The following is a 20,117-nucleotide window of genomic DNA, read 5'->3' as shown; positions in this document are numbered from 1 at the left end:
TTCTGGCTCTGAAATCCATTCTTTTGAATCATTCTGCAATTATGAAGAAAAAGAACTTCTCAGGGCCCATGTTCACCCTCTCAGTCATTCAAAAGCCATGCCTGGAGCTTCATACCAACAGAGTACAGGAGAAAGGCTGCCTGGAAACTGGAAAAACACTCTCAAGGGCCGACAACCATCAAATCAGAAGATTGCCCTTCAGTTTCAAAGACACAAATTTTCAGGGTTGGAGAGATGGCTCAGCAGTTAAGAGTGCTGGCTGCTTTTGCAGCGGACCTGCATTTGGTTCCCAGCACTACATGGCAGCTAGCAACCGTCCATAACTCAAGTTCCAGGGATCTGACACCCACTTCTGGTATCTATGGGTATTGCATGATGAGGGTACACTTACATACGTGCAGGCAAAACACTGAAACACATTGAAAGATAAAAATAAATGAAATTTTTTTCTTTTTGGTATTCTGGGTACTCAGGTCCTTTGCAAGAGTGGCCAGGATGGATGAAATCAGGGCTTTGAGCATGTTTGGCAAGTGTTCCTGGGACTATGCCACCAGCCCTGTTAAGGGTAAATTTTGAAATTAGCAATTTAAAAAAAATATTTTATTCATTATTTTTATTTTATGTGTATGAGTGTATTGCCTGCACGTATGTGAGTGCACCCTTGTCGTGCAATGATGCAGAGGTCAGAAGAGGGCTTCGGATTCCCCTGGAACTGGAGTTAAGGATGGTTCATAGCTGCCATGTGGGTGCTGGGAATCGAACCTGGGTCCTCTGCAAGAGCAATCAGTGCTCTTAACCACTGAGCCATCTCTCCAGCCCCTTATTTATTATTTTTAAAATATTTTATTTATTTAAAAAAATTTTTGGTTTATTTTTATGTGTATGAGTGTTATGCTTGCATGTGTATAAGTGCACCCATGTCATATGCAGTGCCCTCAGAGGACAGAAGAGTGCGTTGAATCCCTTGGAACTGGAGTTATGGACAGTTGTTAGCTGTCATGTGGGTGTTGGGATTTGAACCTGGGTCTTCTGCAAGAACAGCCAGTGCTCTTAACCACTGAGCCATCTCTCCAGCCCCTTATTTTTTTTAATAGTTATATTGATTGATTGAATGATTGAGACAGGGTTGCACTATGTAGCCCTGGCAGGCCTCGAACTCTATGTAGATTAGGCTGACCTCAGGCTCATAGATATTCACATGCCTCTGTCTCCTGAGTGCTGGGATTAAAGGCATGTACCACCATGCCTGGCCCTGAAAGGGAAATTATTAGTATCTAATAACTATGAGTATAGTTTGAATATCACTAGGAAAAGAAAATCCCCTCTACAAATTCCATTTGTCATCTGATCTAGCTAGGCCTGGTGGTATAGGCCTGTAATTCCAGCTATTTATGAGGCTAAGGCAGGAGGATCAAAAGTTCAAGGTCAGGGGCTAGAGAAATGGCTGCTCTTCCAGAAGACCTGGGTTCAGTTCCCAGGACCCCTACGGTGGCTAACAACAATCTATAAATTGTGTTCCAGGAGATCCAACGCCTTTTTCTGCCTTCCATGGGTATTGCATACATGGGTGCATATATGCAAGCAAAATATTCATATATATAAAAAAAATTATAAAAAAAGTTCAAGGTCAGCCTGAGCAACTTAGTAAGACCCACTCTTAAAGTAAAAAGTTTAAAAAATGGGGGCTGGAGAGATGGCTCAGAAGTTAAGAACACTGGGCTTACCTTTGTGTGTGTCTGTCTCTGTCTCTGTAGAGATCACTGGGTTAACCCCTCTCTAGGTAGATGATTTATCTTAATGGTATATTAGTACCATTAAGGATGTTGGCAGTAGCTGCAACAGCATAGATAAATTCAACAGGACACTACAGTAAGCAGGCAGAAGGCAAGAGCATTTCCCTTGAACCTCTTTATATCTGGGTCATCATTAAAGGTGCTGCCCACATTCAGAGTAGGTCTTCCCACTTCAGTTTTACATGATCTAGAATCACACAGGCCTCTGGGCACACCTGTAATGTATTTTCTTGATTACAATAACTGAAGTGAGAATACGGGCATCACCTTTAATGGTGGCCCAGATACAAGGAGGTCCAAAGGAAAAGCTCTTGCCTTCTGCTTGTCTGCCATAATATCATGTTGAGTTTATCTAAGCTGTTGCAGCTGTTATGGCCATCCTTTACTGACGTCAGAGCCAGCTTCTTTGACCTTCCAATGTGAACTGAGGACTGCTGGTGCTCCAGGAATTCTCTGGGCCTTCAGCACCAGACTAAAACTGTTGAGGCATCCAGCTTTGTGAAGTGAGCAGCTACTGGGTTCTCAGCCTTTCCAGTGTGAAGACAGCAAGCCACTGTTAGACTACCCAGATTACATTATGTAAACTAATCTATAACTCAATCCCCTTTTAATATATATTCATTCTATAGGTTAGAATCTTGACTTTAATACACAATCCAATCCCCCTCTTCAGCCCAGATTTCTCTTTTGCTTAATCACATTTTCTTTTCTTGATTACTCTTTATGGTCTGAATGTTCCAATTTTTTGGGTCTTGAGACAAGAGTTGATCCAAGAAGATAATCTGCAATGTGCTTTAGCTGAGGATTCAAGGATGGTCTCCCTGCCTCTGTCTCTTGAGTGCTAGGATTACAGGTGTTAACTACCACACTCAGTTCTAGGTGGTGCTGGGGTGGAACCCAGGGCTCTGTATGTGTGATACAAGTATGCTACACTCCTAGCACCACATCTGTATTTTCTGAACCGTTTACTGGTAGTTCTAATTACTGGTAGTTCTTATAGTAACAGAACAAAGAAAGTCATAAATCAACATACTTTTCAAATACATTGGTGGCAATATCTGGTAGGTAAGTTACAGCAAAGTGGGGAAACCTCTGCTATAGACATTAGATGCTATCTGAGAGATCTTAGCTTTCGGTTGGTAGAAGGGGGTCTGTTCACATCCCAAAAGACTTATCTAATAGTCACACACAAAGTAAGACAATGGCTATTCAAGTATAATAGCAAGTGTGAGGCACAGAGGAACACCACACAGTGATGGTCAAATTAAAAGTTCCTTTTAGGGGCTGGAGAGATGGCTCAGCAGTTAAGAACACTGGCTGTTCTTGCAGAAGACCCAGGTTCAAATCCTAGCACCCACATGGCAGCTAACAACTGTCTGTAACTCCAGTTCCAGGGGATCCAACAATCTCCTCTGTCCTCCAAGGGCATTGCATGACATGGGTGCACTTACTTAATGCAGGCAATACACGCATATACATAAAATAAAAATAATAATTTTTTTTTTAAAAAGAGTTCCTTTTATAATTAGCCAGCGCTTGAGAGGGAGCTAAGGCCCAAAAGAACTCTCCACCCAGAGGAGAAGCAGAGCAGAGTGGTTTTTTTGGTCTTTTTGAGATAGGGTCTCCCTGTAGCCCTAGCTGGCCTGGAACACCCTATGTAGACCAGGCTAGTCTTGAACTCAGAGATCCATCTGCCTCTGCCTCCCGACTGCTGGGATTAAAGGCCCAGCCAGAGTTTTTTTTTTTTTGTCTTTTTGAGACAGGGTCTCCCTGTAGCCCCAGCTGTCCTGGAACTCACAGAGATCTGCCTGCGTCTGCCTCCCGAGTGCTGGGATTAAAGGCATGCGCCACCACGCCTGGCTTCAGAGCAGAGTTTTTAAAAGTTTAAAATCACTATTACATCATACCAGAGGCAAAGCCAATAGCCATGGTTACACCATCCCAGAGGCAGGTCCATTAAAAAGGAAGTTTTCAGTTAACAAAAAGTTTCTAAGTTTCAGTTAGGAAAAAACAAGTTTCCCAGTATTGTAGAAACAATGTACTTCTTGAATCTGCAGGTATAGCTGGGAGAACCTTCTGCCTGGCTAGTTTTAAGATGCCCAGTACTGCAGAAACAATGCATTCCATGAAACTGCAGGTGCAGCCTCCATGGAACTGTTCTGCCTGGTGCAGTTAGCAGAGCAAGGGAAGCTGCTGGGCAGAAACACAGGGTGGGCAAAAGTCAGCTAGAATAAAATTGAGTCAGTTTGGCTATTTCACAAGGGGACAAAACAACCTATAATTTGAATTAGTCCCAGGACCTGTAACATTCCAATCAGTCCATAATCACTGAAGTTCTAAACAGTTCAGCACATGTGTATCTTCTTTCTGGAACTTTAGCTCACACCAAACAAGCCTGCTTTCTTGGGCCCTAACTCAAAAGGCATGGTTAGCTCTGTCTCCTCCTTCATCTGAGCAGCTATGAATATTTACAGCTTGCCTGCCCTTTTGTTTTTCTCACAAACTTCCAAGTCCATTTTAAAAGTCTTTAATTAAGCTGGGCATGGTAGTGCATGCCTTTAATCTCAGTGCTTGGGAAGCAGAGGCAGATGGATCGCTGTGAGTTCAAGGCCAGCCTGGTAACAGAGAGAGTTCCAGGCCAGTTGGGGCTACAGGGAGACCCTGTCTCAAAAAGACAAAAATTAAAAAAAAAAAAAAAAGGTCTTTAATCAATGAGGTTCAGGAACCCTGAAAAGTCTGGACATGATGGCATCCGCAGCACTTAGAGATCTGCCTCTGCCTTCCAAGCGCTGGATTAAAGACGTGTGTGCCACCATGTGTGGCGCAATATGATCTCATGAGTGAAAAAATCCTTATGAAACCAAATCCAGCAAAGTTGCAGGATACATGCTCAACACACAAATTAGCAGTGTGACCTGGGCATAGTGATATACTCCCAGCACTTGGAAGGATGAGGCAGGAGGATGGCCACGAGTTCAAGTTCAGTTCCCCTCTGTACCAAACAACAAAAATGGCATTACTTCCCAAAATTATCTGCAGACTCAATGCAATCTCTACAAATTTTTAAATTTTACTTATTTAATTTGCACGTGAGCATAAGTGTGTGTGTGTGTGTGTGTGAGAGAGAGAGAGAGAGAGAGAAAGAGAGAGAGAGAGAGAGAGAGAGAGAGAGAGAGAGAACATGTGCCATGGCATACCTGTGGAGGTCAGAGATGACTATGAAGTAGATTTCTCCTTCTATTTTTTTAAAAAATATTTTATTACTTTTATTTTATGTGTATGAGTGTGTTGTCTGCATATATGTGAGTGCACCCACGTCGTGCAATGCCACAGGTCAGAAGAGGGCCTCGGATTCCCCTGGAACTGGAGTTAAGGACGATCCATAGCCACCATCTACGTGCCGGGAATCGAACCTGGGTTCTCTGCAAGAGCAGTCAATGCTCTTAACTGCTCAGCCATCTCTCCAGCCCCTCTCCTTTTATTTTTACATAGCTTCTGGGATCAGACTCAGGTCATTAGGCTCAGATGACAAGTGCCTTTATCTGCTGAGCCATCTCACTGCCCTCCTATGAAAATTTAGTAGCTTTTTTTTTTTTTTGGTCTTTTTGAGACAGGGTCTCCCTGTAGCCCCAGCTGTCCTGAACTCACTATGGAGACCAGGCTGGCCTTGAACTCACAGAGATCCGTCTGCCTCTGCCTCTGCCTCTGCTGGGATTAAAGGCATGCACTACCACGCCCAGCTTTTAATAGCTTTTTTAAGAAAATATTTATTTATCATTTTTATTTTATGTGTATGCATGTATTGCCTGCATGTAGGTAAGCGCACCCGTGTTGTGCTAATAGCTTTTTTTTTTTCTTTAATTCCAGCATGTGTTTGGTTGGTAGGTTTTGGTTTGGTAAGTTTATAGTATATCAGATTTGGGGATTAGTGGTACAAGACCTATAGTTACCAAACATTTGCTGTCCTCAAACCTAGATAACTTCTTGCCAGAGCTCCCCAGTCCATGTCTCCCTGGCTGCTCTTGCTCTCTAGGGTTGCCTTCAGTGTTTAGCACCAACGGCACCTAACAACCATTCTTAAAGCCAGTTCCAGGGGATCCAATGCCTTCGTCTGTCCTTTCTACAAAGGCACTACAGAACATGGGTGCACTTAGACACATGGAGGTATAACACTCATACACATAAAAATAAATAAAAAATTTAAGAAAGATTAAAGAGAACTAAAACTATAAAAGCTAGAACTAAACAGCAAGATGGCTAGCACAAATAACTGATGACTTGAGTTTGATCCCTGGAACCCATAAGGTAGAAAGTGAGAACCAAATCCCAAAAGTTGCCCTCTGACCTCTACATGCATGCTATGGCACATGTGCACCGACCCCCCCCCCCCAATAAACAAATAAATGTAAAAAAAAAATTAAAACTATAAAACTCTGAAGAGAAAATATGCAAATATTTTCTGATACTGGATTTAGCCAGGACATTAAAAGCAAGTAGAGGAAGTTCCAGGGGGTCTGACACCCTTTTCTAGCCTCTGCAGGCATGGTATGAATGTGGTACACTTACATACTGCAGGCAAAACATTCATATTCATAAAATAAAAATAAATAGGGGCTGGAGAGATGGCTCAGTGGTTAAGAGCACTGGCTGTTCTTGCAGAAGACCAAGTTCTAATCCCAGCACCCACATGATAGCTAACAACCATCTGTAACTTCAGTTCCAGAGGATCTGATGCCTTTTTTCGGTCCTCTGAGGGCACTGCATAACATGGGGGCACTTACATACATGCAGGCATAATATTCATAGACATAAAATAAAAATAAACCAACAAAAAAAACCCCAAAACAACCAAAAAACAAAAAACAAAAAAACAGGGGTTGGAGAAATGGCTTAGTGGTTAAGAGCACTGGCTGTTCTTGCAGAGGACCTGGGTTTAGTTCCCAGCACCTACATGGTGGCTAACAACTGTCCATAACTCCAGTTCCAGAGGATTCAACACCCTCTTCTGACCTCTGTGGGCACTGTACAACATGGACACAGGTATACTTACATACATGCAGGCAATACACTCGTGTATAAAAATGAATACTTTTTTTTTTTTTCGGTCTTTTTGACACAGGGTCTCCCTGTAGTCCCAGCTGGCCTGGAACTTGCTATGTAGATCAGGCTGGCCTTGAACTCACAGCGATCCACCTGCACCTGCCTCTTTAGTGCTGGGATTAAAGGCTTGCACCACTACGCCCGGCTAATAATAAACTAATACTTTTTTTTGGGGGGGGTGTCTTTTTTTTGAAACAGTGTTTCCATGTAGCCCCAGCTGGCCTGGAACTCACTATGTAGACCAGGCTGGCCTCAAACTCAGAGAGATTCTCCTGCCTCTGCCTCCCAACTACTTGGGACTACAGGTGTGCACCACCATGCCTGGCTATAATAAATACTTAAAAAAAAATGGGGCTGGAGAGATGGCTCAGTGGTTAAGAGCACTGACTACTCTTGCAGAGGACCTGGGTTCGAGTCCCAGCACCCACATGGCTGCTATGAACCGTCCTTAACTCTGGTTCCAGGGGAATCCAGAGCCCTCTTCTGACCTCTGAGGCGGCATTGCAGGACACGGGTGCATTCACATACATAAAAATAAAAATAATAAAAAATAATAAATAAAATACTAAAATTTTTTTTTTTTATTAAGTGAGCAGAGGATGTAGGTCAGTGGTAGAACAGTTGTTCATGGCTTTGGGTTTAATGCCAAACACCACAAAATAAACAAGCAAACAGACTAAAAGCACAACCAAAATTTCATGAAAAAAGATAAACAAATGGCCAACAAGTACATGAAAAAGTACACAGTATCAGCATAAGTCATTAGGAAATATAAATTAAAAAGAGTGAGATAGCACTTCACACCTACAGGATGGTGATAATTTTAAAGCACCAAGGAAAACAATCAAGATGCACAGAAATGGGGGACATGGCAGAAAGATAAAATGCTTTGGTCATGTTTTTGATTCTTCAAGTTACTATGATATATATCCCAGCAATTCCATTTGCACAACCCATAATTGCAAACAGAAATCCGTTTATAAATTGTAAATCAAACTATAAATCAGTTTACAGCAGCCCAATTTATAATAAGCAAAAGGTAGAAACCACCCAAATGTCCACCAACTGATAAAAAAAGATGAAATAGTGATCATTAAAAGAAATGAAGTATTAATATATGGTACAATGTGGATAGATTTCAAAAATGTTATATTAAATGAAAGAAATCTGACATAAAAGGCCATTTATTGTATGTTTCCATTTATAGAAAATGTCCAGAATGGACAAATTCATAGGAACATGAAGCAAATTAGTGCTGAACATCTTGTTGCACTTCTGTAATCCTAGCATTTGGCTCAAGAGTACAAGGCCAGCTTCTATTACCTAGTAACTTTATGGTCAGCCTGGGCTATAAGACTGAAACCTTGTCTCAAAAAACTAAAAACCGCCTGTGTTGGTGGCGCTCACTGTTAGGATTTGCTGAAGGAGGCAGAGGCAGGAGGAACTGGAGTCTGAGGCCAGCCTGGGCTACACGTTTTAGCCGGGCATGGTGGCACACACCTTTAATCCCAGCACCTGGGAGGCAGAGGCAGGTGAATCTGTGAGTTCAAGGCCAGCCTGGTCTACACAGTAGTGATCATTAAAAGAAATGAAGTATTAATATATGGTACAATGTGGATAGATTTCAAAAATGTTATATTAAATGAAAGAAATCTGACATAAAAGGCCATTTATTGTATGTTTCCATTTATAGAAAATGTCCAGAATGGACAAATTCATAGGAACATGAAGCAAATTAGTGCTGAACATCTTGTTGCACTTCTGTAATCCTAGCATTTGGCTCAAGAGTACAAGGCCAGCTTCTATTACCTAGTAACTTTATGGTCAGCCTGGGCTATAAGACTGAAACCTTGTCTCAAAAAACTAAAAACCGCCTGTGTTGGTGGCGCTCACTGTTAGGATTTGCTGAAGGAGGCAGAGGCAGGAGGAACTGGAGTCTGAGGCCAGCCTGGGCTACACGTTTTAGCCGGGCATGGTGGCACACACCTTTAATCCCAGCACCTGGGAGGCAGAGGCAGGTGAATCTGTGAGTTCAAGGCCAGCCTGGTCTACACAGTGAGTTCCAGGACAGCTGGAGCTACAGGGAGACCCTGTCTCAAAAAGACAAAAAGCAAACACACAAACAAAAAACAAAACAAAACAAAAAAACCCCTAAAAACCAGGCAGGGCGTGGAGCATGTCTTTAGTTCCAGTACTTGGGAGGCAGAAACCAGCCTCGCCCACATAGCAAGTTCTAGGCCACCTGGGGCTACAGAGGGACCCTGTCTCAAAAAAGACAGAAAAACAACAACAACAAAAAACTAAAACCCCAAACCCTCCAAACAACAATAATAACAACCAAACAACCAATTAAAAAAAGAAAAGAAAGAAGATTATGGTGGAGGTCATGGTGCAGGAAACAATAGGCACTCCTTTAGGGGAGAGAGACATATATATCTTCTGGAACTAGAGAGTGGTAATGGCTATCCAACACTGTGAACTCTACATGCCATAATGATTAAAATGAATCTTCTGTGTACTTGACCACACTTAAGCTAAGGATTCCCGAGGCCCCTTCCCAAGGCTGTACATACAAATCCTAAGTAACTGCTGGGAGAGGAGCCATTTCCAGTGACATCCTGTTGTGCAGGGAGCTGCAGGGAAGTAGTTTTCCTGAGTCTTCACCCATACTGTGTGGGCTTTTTGGTGATCTTTTAGTCACCCACACTTCTCTTAAATGCTCACCCACGCTTGTGTATGCAACCCCATTAAACTCAGTGGTTCAACAAGCTAGACCGGTGAAATCACTACTTTGGTCTAGGATTGGTGCCCTGAGTGAATAGATATCTGTTAATGTCTCCCCAAGAAAAGCCACACAACACACATGTAACCTACATTGCTCCCTACACTTTCATACATGCAGGCAATACATTCATACACATAAAATAAAAATATTAAAAAATATAAAAAATTCCTACCATCACTATGTGGTGTTCCTCTGTCAATCTCCCTCGGTATTACAACTTCTAGTCCCCAAACCTTACAGTGTTACCCCCAGGGTGCCATCAGAGACTGTCAAGTCACAGGGGCTGCAGAATGCAGCAAATGTAACCGGAGAATAGGCAAGGGCTCTGGTGGCTGGAGAACAAGGGTTAAGGTTTGAATTCCAAATTAGAGTTTGCTTAAGGGTTTTCAACTTCAGAATCACCAAGGAAGAATGTTAAAAGACTTCCTCAGAATCGCTCCAGATTCTCAGTCTATAGGTATTTATTTAGGACCATCAGACAAGTTTGGGGACACTACAACCGGCAAGAACAAGTAAATGCGTGGAAAGTCCTAGCTACATTTTCAAGTGGTCTGCTGTCCGAGAAGAGCCTGAAGTATTGGGGACAGTCGGGAGGAGGCCTCTGCCACACAGCGGGCGCAGAAGCTTTCATTTCGGGTCCGGGTCCCGCTCTGTGGGCATCTCAAAGAAGCTGAGCCCAAATGCTTACCCGCCTCACACGACCATTGGATAGCAAGTCCGCAATCCCCTTGGCAGCGTCGTTTTTCTCCGCCACACAGAGAACTTTCCGCACGCCTCGGAAGGCCACTTCCATGGCAGCGCGGGACAAGGCACGGCCTCCAAGCCGTCGCTGCCACTGGAGTGCTAAGAGGGCGACTGGGAAGATCATCCCTAGGTCTTGCGCCAGCGGCAGCTCCACCCCGGCCCGCACATGTTGGGGAAGCCGGTTGCGCGCCTTTTCCGGGACACTACCGCCTCGGCCTCGAACCCACAGTCCTCAGTCCCACTTCCTCTCTTCTTCGCAGGCCACTTCCGCTAGACGTGCCACAGAGCAGCCGCGAACTACAACTCCCAGAATGCCTCACGCTCACCCAACTCCACCGCTCCTCCGCTCTTCCGCCTCACACTGTGCCACTTATCCTTCCTTTAGGACAGCAGCTGGCTAGTCGGTATCGTCCTCACGAGGGAGTGCTGGAGGGTTCCTCCTAAGGCTCTAAGGATGTTTTTCTTTTCTCGGAAGTCTGTACGCGTTTCCGGGTCACGCGACGCTGAGGACTGGGAGTCATGTGATTCCAAGATGGCGGTGTCGCGGTAGCTGGCTGGAGTAATAGCGTCCTAGGATCCGCGACGGTTTCTGCCCTTGGTCGTGGGGGCGGCAACATCTGGCTGACCCCTGCGGCGGCCCCTAACCAGGGTTAAGGACCTCATCAGGGCTGGGCCTGTTGATGTCGCGGTAGGTTCGGGGGAATGCTGGTGACCTGGGTTCAGATGCCTTGCGCCCGCGGGGGGGAAAAGAGCCCGAGAGCAGCCAGCTTCCTCCGTCATCTTGGCTTGCAGCTTTGGAGTTCACAAGGCCTAAGAGGGCTTCGGCTGGTGCTAAACCTCCAGAGACTGCGGGAGTTCGAGTCCAGAGGCAGCTTAGGACCCCTGGAGGTGCAAAGAAGGACTTTTCTTCACCCAGAGGCCTGATTACCCCGCTGATTAACCCCGCATTTATTTTCCACCTCCTTTCAATGTTCTCTCCATATTTCAGGAAATATGATCAGCGCCCCTGATGTGGTGGCCTTCACCAAGGAAGAAGAGTACGAAGAAGAGCCTTACAATGAACCAGCCTTGCCAGAGGAATACTCAGTACCTCTCTTTCCCTATGCCAGCCAGGGAGCCAACCCATGGTCCAAACTGTCTGGGGCCAAGTTCTCAAGGGACTTCATCCTTATTTCCGAATTCTCTGAGCAGGTGGGACCCCAACCCTTGCTGACCATCCCCAATGACACCAAAGTTTTTGGCACTTTTGATCTCAATTACTTCTCCTTGCGGATCATGTCTGTGGATTACCAGGCTTCCTTCATGGGGCATCCTCCTGGTTCTGCCTACCCGAAACTGAACTTTGTGGAGGACTCCAAAGTGGTACTGGGAGACTCCAAGGAAGGGGCCTTTGCATATGTGCACCACCTTACTTTGTATGACCTGGAGGCCCGTGGCTTTGTGAGGCCCTTTTGTATGGCTTACATCTCTGCAGACCAGCATAAAATCATGCAGCAATTCCAGGAGCTTTCATCTGAATTTTCCAAAGCATCCGAGTGCTTGAAGATGGGCAATAGGAAGGCTTTTGCTGGAGAACTTGAAAAAAAGCTGAAAGATTTGGATTACACTAGGACAGTGCTGCACACAGAAACTGAGATCCAGAAGAAAGCCAATGACAAAGGTTTTTATTCATCTCAGGCAATTGAGAAGGCCAATGAGTTGGCCAATGTGGAGAAATCCATCATTGAGCATCAAGACTTGCTGAAGCAGATTCGCTCATACCCTCGTCAGAAGATGAAAATTCCTGATTTGTGTCCTGGTGAGATGGCTCATACCCAAGATCAGGCTGTCCAGGCATCCACTACCTCTAACCTTCATGAGTCTGGTAATGCAGACCTTTATACCTGCAGACCAGCTTACACCCCAAAACTCATCAAAGCAAAGCCCACCAAGTGTTTTGACAAGAAGTTGAAGACCTTGGAGGAGCTCTGTGACACTGAGTATTTCACTCAGACCTTGGCCCAGCTTAGCCACATAGAGCACATGTTCAGAGGAGATCTGTGCTACCTCCTGACTAGTCAGATAGACCGAGCACTTCGAAAACAACAGCACATAACAAATTTCCTCTTTGAAGACTTTGTGGAGGTCGATGACAAGATGGTAGAAAAACAAGAGCGTGTGCCCTCTCAGCTCAGTCAGGACAGGCTGCCTTCCAGGCCTGTGGAAGAATGCCCCATTCCTAAAGTGTTAATTAGTGTTGGTTCTTACAAGTCCAGTGTGGAGACTGTGTTGATCAAGATGGAGCAGGAACTTGGAGATGAAGAGTACAAGGAAGTAGAGGTAGCAGAACCAAGCAGTTTTGACCCCCAGGAACACCTGGACTACTTGGATATGGATATGAAAGGGAGTATCAGCAGTGGGGAAAGCATCGAGGTTCTGGGAACGGAGAAGTCTACTTCTGTGCTGTCTAAGTCTGACAGCCAGGTCAGCCTCACAGTTCCATTGAGCCCCCAGGTAGTCCGTAGCAAAGCAGTCAGCCACAGGACAATCAGTGAGGACAGTATTGAAGTCCTAAGCACTTGCCCTTCTGAGGCTCTCATCCCTGATGACTTTAAGGCCAGCTACCCAAGTGCCATTAATGAGGAAGAAACCTATGCAGATAATGAGGGGGCCATCCATTTCCAGGCAAACATCAGCCCACCAGAGTTGGGTGAGACTCAGGAGGGCAGCTTAGAAAATACTTCATCCCAAATAGACTCCAGCTGCTGTATTGGGAAGGAGACTGAAGGTCAGTTAGTGCCACTCCCCACTCCAGCTCACACTCTCTCTGATGAGGATGGTGTGGTCAGCATCCCTCCACAGCGCTATAGGCAGAAGGATCAAGGATACCATATGGACTTTGTGGTGGAAACCACCAACCCTTCTCCCCAAGACAACAGTTGTGAAATGTTCCCTGTTTATGAGCTGGATCCAGGCTGCCTTCTGGCTAGCCGAGATGTCAGTAAGACTAGCCTGGACAATTACTCAGACACCGCCAGCTACATAAGCAGTGTGGCCTCCATAAGCTTGGACAGAACCCCCTCTTCCTCTACCCACCCTGCTGGCCTGTCCTCTGAAAGGCACAAAAAGAGGGCTGGCCAGAACACCTTAAAATTCATCCGCCAGTACCCTTTTGCCCACCCAGCCATCTACTCCCTGCTTAGTGGGAGGACACTTGTGGTCCTGGGTGAAGATGAAACCATAGTCAGGAAGCTTGTAACAGCACTGTCCATCTTTGTTCCCAATTATGGCTGCTACGCCAAGCCTGTGAAGCACTGGATTTCCTCCCCTTTGCACATTATGGATTTTCAGAAGTGGAAGCTTATTGGCCTACAGAGGTAACTGGTTACAAGTGGTGGGGAAGCACCCTAGACCTAAGAGATGAGGCAGGTTAATCTAGTGGACCTTAGAAAGTGAAGCTTGGTTTCTAGACAAGGTCTAACACCAGCACTGTGTTTCTTTTGGCAAATCACTCTTCTCTGGTTTCTGTTGTCTATCATGGGTTCAGGGGCTCACAGTTGCAAAGTGATTGCTAACCCTGGCTCATTCCCACTTATGTGTCAGAATTGCTTGACAGAATTCATTTCTTTGGGGGGGGTAATACTGGGGATTGAACCCAGGGCTTTGGGCATGCTAGGCAGACACACTACCTCAAGAGCTATGTCCCTATCCCCTGGGAGAAATTTTAAATAATTATTTCCTATTCCTGAACCTAGAGATTCTGATTCAGTTGGTCTAGGGTAAGAACTGGAATCTTGGTGCACAGTGAAGTTTGGGAATGATTGGACTAGAAGACCTCGGGTTCTTTCTGAACTCTCCTATTCACACTGGTGTATGACTTGCTGTCACTGTGGAAGGTATAGGAGAACCTCAATGAGTTTGACTCTGCTATTCTGTTTGCTCTACAATGAGAAATCACAAGAGCTAGTACCTCCTTCCTCGCTGAAGACTTTCCATCTCGTTTCCCTGCCACCCATCCCCTTCAGGGGAGATCTGAGTTCTGGTGCTGCCCTGTACCTGGCTTATACACAGTAGTACCTGGGCAGGTTGTTCAGATGTTCTAAGATAATAGAAAAATAGGATGGTTGGGTCAATCAGTGGTCATTTGCTAAATATATATAAGGGCAGCTAAGTGCCAACCAGGGTGACTGGCCCCCATTCTGTCCCCATGCCACAACTTGACCTCAGGCCATTTCCTTCACTGTAGACAGCTGGCAAATCAACCTCATGATAGCAGATGTCCAGCATCTGACTAGTTGGTGCCCTATGAGTGAGCATTCTCTGAAATCCTGAGGGAGTCAGGCAGGGGCAACAGGCTTCATATGGCCCTGGCTAGCCACAGATTTCAGAGGTGCCCTACAGAGGTGGTGAAGCCACTGTAATCCCAAGTAGGGAAGTATCTGATAGCTTGTCTCACCATCCAACGGAGTAGGCAAAGTTTTGGGACTCTGCAGTCCAATGTCCTTCACAAGTGGCATGGCCATGTGTTTGCTACAGCCAAACCACTGAAGTCCTGGGAGAAATGAGTAAAAACTATGACATTGAAAAATCATGAAGTGAAAACTATCACAGAAGTGGTTGTTTCAGAGGGAGCGTCTGGGCTCTAGGTCAGGGCCTGGTGCTGCCACACTTGGAATGGTGGATTTGGACCAGCCATTTTCTTATTCACTCTTCAAACTGTGTTGGGCACCTTTGCTTCGGTAGCAGGGGGCACCCAGTACTCACCTTAACAGAGCTGGGGAAGGGCCCAGATTGGGTTGCTTTTTAGAACATCACCTAGCTTTGGAGATGATTAGATGTGGAGGCCAGTCTAGGCTATATAGCAAGACACTGGCTGCTTTAGAAAAAAGAAGAAGAAAGATGAAGAGGAGTAAGAGGTGCTTCTGTGTGGTGGCAATCTTGTCCACAGAGCTATGCGCCGCAGCAGGGCTGTTACTGTGATCTGGGTTCATTTGAGTCCTCAAGTCCTTTTGCTTCACCTGAACTACTCAAATGAAGTTTTTTTGTTTTAAGACAAGGTCTCATTATGTAGCAGTGGGTGACTTGGAACTAACTATGTAGACCAGGTTAGTCTTGAACTCACAGAGATCTGCTTGCCTCTGCCTCCTCAGTGCTGGAGTTAAAGGCATGAACCACCTATGCCAAGGCTCAAATGAAGTTTTTTTGTTTGTTTAATAACATATTATTTATGAGGTTCCTCTCCTTTGCTTTGAGCTTTTTTTTTTTTTTTTGACTTTTTGTGACAGGGTCTCCCTGTAGCCCCAGCTGTCCTGGAACTCACTGTGTAGACCAGGCTGGCCTTGAACTCACAGAGATCTGCCTGCCTCTGCCTCCCAAGTGCTGGGACTAGAGGTGTGTGCCACCATGCCTGGCCTCAAATGAAGTTTTTAAGGAATTACATCTGGGGGGTGGCTAGAGAGATGGCTCAGCAGTTAAGAGCTGGCTGCTCTTGCAAAGGATCCTAATTCTGTTCCCAGCACCCACATGGTATCTAACAACTATTGTTACTTCAGTTCCAGGGGATCTGACACCCTCTTCTGGCTTCCATTGGGATCACATGCACAGGTGCACATACAAGCAGACACACACACGTGTGCACATACAGGCAGACACACATGCTCTCAGGTGCACGTACAGGCAGGCACACACACATAACACACACTCTCTTTCTCTCACCTGGAACTAGCTTCGCTGGTCCTCGATTCTTTTCACCTGTACAGGCCTTCTGTCTGCAAACAGAAGGTTGGATCAGCCATTGGTGAGTGTCCTATTGTTTTATTTATCTTTGGTCTTTTTGACGCCATCTGGCCTAGAGCTTACTATGTAGACTACACTGGCCTTGAACTCAGATCTACCTGCCTTTGCCACCCAAGTAAGTGCTAGGATTAAAGGCGTGCACCACCACTTCCGGCTCCTGACTTATTGTTTTAAAGGAACACCAGTGAGAAGTGTATGACTCACTAAACAGTGGTGACAGGATCTAGACTGGTAGGTAAACAGGAATCAGTTCTGGTAGGAGAGAGTGCTTGTGGGAGTTAGAGGCCTAGGCAGAGTTCTGGCTGGGTGACTTCAGTCTAGTTAGAACCTTGTGTCCTTATGGGTGACTATTGTCTTCCCTGGCTTGGATGGTGGTAGTGAATAGGCTGGAAGGGGAGTGAGTGGTCTGGAACCTAAAATCTGGCTCCCTGAGGGGAAATTTCATGGGAAATAGAAATGGAAGAAGTTGGAAGGAGCCATCATTCCATCATTGGGAGGAAGGGGTGCTAGAGCTGCATTTCAGGAAATGGCCTGACTTGGGACACCCTATCAGAATTGAAAGCTCAGGCAAGTGGGGCTGAGGCTGAGCTGGGGGTTTGTTTGGGCCCCCTCGGTGGGAGGTAAGGATGCTGTAAGGGCAAACTGAGTGTGGTGGAAAAGCTGGTATGTAGTCAATAAGCAAGTCCCCTGGTTTGGGCGGTGGACAGTCATAGAGCCAGACCATTGAGGTACTAGGGACTATAGTAGCAAAGGGTGGGGAGGTTCTCTTCAAACCTCTTACTATTCTTGTCACCTGAGCTATTTCCCGCCTGTAGGTCTCAATTCTCCCTTGCTCCTGGGGTGTGCTGTTCACTACTGCTTTTTGTGGTTCAGGCGTAGAGCCTGTATGGGTCTTGCCATTTGAATCCTGACCTGACTTGGCCATGGTCTTCAGGCTTCCCATAGTCCCCAGGTCCCACCCTTCTAGCTCCCTTCATCTTGCTGAGAGTTGTAGGTCTCCCCCAATTCAGGAGCTTGTGCAGGACAAGAGTCCAGATCATTCTTCATCTTTCTCAGCTTGGTTATGTAGCATATGCTCAATAATGGTTATGTACACACAGAAGGAGGAAAGAGCATGATTGTGTTCCCAGTGGCTGCCAATTCTTTTTATATAATACTCGTGACTTATGTAAGCCTTAAATGTAGGTCGTCTATAAAATCTTATCAGCCAGTTCTATTTGTCAGACCCATGGGGTAATCCCTGCTCCTCAGGGGGAAAAAAAAACTAAAAAGAGCCTTTTAGTTCTTTTGGTACTGGGATGGAGACCAGGGCCTTGCATGGCAGGCAAAAACTACTACTGAGCCAAACCTAATCCTACCCTTGAGGAAGGTTGTTTGGGTTTTTTTTTTGGGGGGGGGTGTGGTAAAGAAAAGTGTATTATAGATTATGGAGCTTAAGGGGGAAAGAGAGAGACCCTCACTGTTTGAGTTAGGCATGGAGGTCAGCCACCTGATAGAACAGCCACATAGAAGGGAGGGGAGCTCTGAGAAAGACTAAAGCCCAAAATATTAGAGAAAACATGCTTAGGACAGAGAGAGAAGAAAAGGAAAGTTATATTCCTTGGAATCTTTGAGACAGGATCTCACTAGAACTCAATGCAGACCAGGCCGGCCTCAAACTCATATCCACCTGTCTCTGCTTCCCAGATGCTGGGATTAAAGACTTGGTGCCACCATAACTGGTAAAGATTTATTATTATTTTATGTGTATATGTGGTTCGGGTATGTAGTAAGTGCCCACAGAGGCCAGAGGGTTCAGATCCCCAGAACTGGAGTTACAGAACCACCCAATATGGGTACTGAGAACTGAACTTTGGTCCTCTACAAGAGCAGTATATAGCCAGACATGGTGGTACACACCTTTAACCTCAGCACTCAGGAGGTAGGCTGATCTTTCTGAGATCGAGGCCAGCCTGGTTTACATTAGCATGTTACAGGTCAGGTAGGACTACAGGGAGACCTTGTCTCACATGCACATGCATGCACAAACACACAAAGTATGTGCTTTTACCCATGGAGTCATTTCTCCATGCCCAGTTGAGGAAGGTTTTTAAGAACAGCCTCAGAAAGCCGAGCACTTGGCCTTCTCCCACTCTACGCCCTGGAACACACACTGCTGGGCGGTAGAGAAATGACAGCAAGTCAGGTATAGTCCCAGGGCTAAAGAATGGAGAAGTTCCTTGCCCATTGGAGATAGGTAAACAGTAGTCTCTACCAGGTGGTCCTGGGCCCAAAGTAGTAAAAATGATAGCAGCAGCTAATGAAGGCCAGGCCGTGTCTGTCCTGACGATGCATTTCATCACTATAGTGACCCCAGAAGGAGTGTAACAGTGGGAAATATATTTATCTCATAGATGAGGCTCAGAAAGAGCAAAAGGAGCTTGACCAAGCTTCCAGTCCAGAGGAGCAGATTAGGGAGGACTGAATGTGTTTTAAATTGACATGGGTCAAGTCCAGGAGGGAAAGCAGATAGTTTGAAGCCCCACTAAAAGCTTGGCTCACTCTGGGGAACATCTATTTAGGCAAGTAACAGATGCCTCAGAGGCCAGCAGGAATCGGATTGCCCTGGGCTTTGAGGGGCCAAGGCATTTGAACTTGGTAGTAGCCCTTTGAAGATTCTGATGGGATTGGCCTTCCTGATGGGGCCACTGTATGCTAGCTGGATAGGAGTTGGCTTGAGGACAGTGAGCCCCATGTCCTGAGCATCTGCCTCCATTTTCATGAACCTTGCCTTTCCTCTTGACCTTGGCTTATCTTTTCAGAGTGGCCTCCCCTGCCAATGTGGGTACCCTCCATACCCTGAGTCGTTACAGCCGCTATACAAGCATCCTGGACCTGGACAGCAAGACCTTGCGTTGTCCCCTGTACAGGGGGACACTGGTGCCCCGCCTGGCTGACCATCGCACTCAGATCAAGCGGGGCAGCACCTACTACCTGCACGTCCAGAGCATGCTTACCCAGCTTTGCTCCAAGGCCTTCCTCTATACTTTCTGTCACCACCTGCACCTGCCCACCCACAGTGAGGAGACACAGGAAGCAGTGGCCAGCCGTCAGACGAGCTTCCTAAAACTGAACCTGGGACTGGTGAATGAGGACATCAAAGTGGTACAGTACCTGGCTGAACTATTGAAACTGCACTACATGCAGGAGTCACCTGGGACCACCCATCCCCTGCTCAGGTTTGACTATGTCCCCAGCTTTTTGTACAAAATCTGAGGTTGGTTCCAGCTACTGTGACCAAGACCTGTGACTCAGGGTATGGGGAGGGGGATGGGTTGGCATGATTAAACCATTGCCTGAGCTGGAGTGTTAAGCCTTCTGGTGTCAGTGGGAAGGAAATAGGTGGCAGCTGTGGTTCCCATGGGGCCCTGGGCAGTTTGTGAGGTGGGCTAGGCAGAGGTGGAGCCTGGCTCTCTGAAGATGGTTCAAAGGACAGGAGTAGCTGCTCTTAGCTCCCTGGGGAAAAGTAGCTCCTGAATGGAGATCCCATTAATTTTCCAAGGATTGGCAGTCTATTCAGGAAGAGAAGGCCCCTAGCCCTTCTGGGACTAGACAAGATGAGGCTGAGTAGCCAAAGCCCTAATGACATCTGAGTGGCAGTTAGCTTTGGAACTGTGATGATGATATGGTAGGAAACAGGACAGCCGCTGCTCGTCCCCCCACCCCCACCCTATTGTGGCCATTATTGGCCTCCTAGAGCCCAGTAACTGAGGGGAGGCCCCTGAACAGGGAGATGGAAGAAGAGTGCTCTGGCCAGTTGTAGAGACACACACCTCTGGGCTCTGGGGCTGCGGAGCACAGGTGGCCTCTTGTCCTTTCTTCACCTCTGCCAAGGAAGAAAGTACTTGTAAGTCCCCGGGGGTTACTTCTCACAACTAGTA

The 20,117-nt window shown here is 46.1% G+C and overlaps 2 protein-coding genes across 2 annotated transcripts in view; one reads left to right on the top strand and one right to left on the bottom strand.

Moving 5' to 3' along the window:
- Positions 1 to 10,685, bottom strand: part of Top3a (DNA topoisomerase III alpha) — a gene marked incomplete in the record, with an annotated part of 45,143 nt that extends 34,458 nt beyond the window's left edge. The window contains 1 exon segment of the mRNA XM_008821956.3: positions 10,367 to 10,685. Coding sequence (XP_008820178.1) covers positions 10,367 to 10,546 — 180 coding nt within the window.
- A 235-nt stretch (positions 10,686 to 10,920) lies between these two features.
- On the top strand, positions 10,921 to 19,542 carry Smcr8 (SMCR8-C9orf72 complex subunit). Its single transcript, XM_008821954.3, has 3 exons — positions 10,921 to 11,110; positions 11,411 to 13,778; positions 18,999 to 19,542. The coding sequence occupies exons 2-3, from the start codon at positions 11,416 to 11,418 to the stop codon at positions 19,450 to 19,452; spliced, it is 2,817 nt and encodes a 938-aa protein (XP_008820176.1). The 5' UTR covers positions 10,921 to 11,110; positions 11,411 to 11,415; the 3' UTR covers positions 19,453 to 19,542.
- Positions 19,543 to 20,117: the final 575 nt, after the last annotated feature.

Source organism: Nannospalax galili, unplaced genomic scaffold (assembly GCF_000622305.1).
Source record: "Nannospalax galili isolate Female #2095 unplaced genomic scaffold, S.galili_v1.0 scaffold1448, whole genome shotgun sequence".
In the NCBI taxonomy this organism is placed as follows: domain Eukaryota; kingdom Metazoa; phylum Chordata; class Mammalia; order Rodentia; family Spalacidae; genus Nannospalax; species Nannospalax galili.
This window is presented reverse-complemented; position numbering and strand designations above follow the sequence as displayed.

Excerpts from the sequence above, each read along its gene's own strand:
- Smcr8 (XM_008821954.3), top strand. The coding sequence starts at position 11,416 with ATGATCAGCGCCCCTGATGTGGTGGCCTTCACCAAGGAAGAAGAGTAC. Across the intron at positions 13,779-18,998 it reads AAGCTTATTGGCCTACAGAG|AGTGGCCTCCCCTGCCAATG; the intron begins GTAACTGGTTAC and ends TTATCTTTTCAG.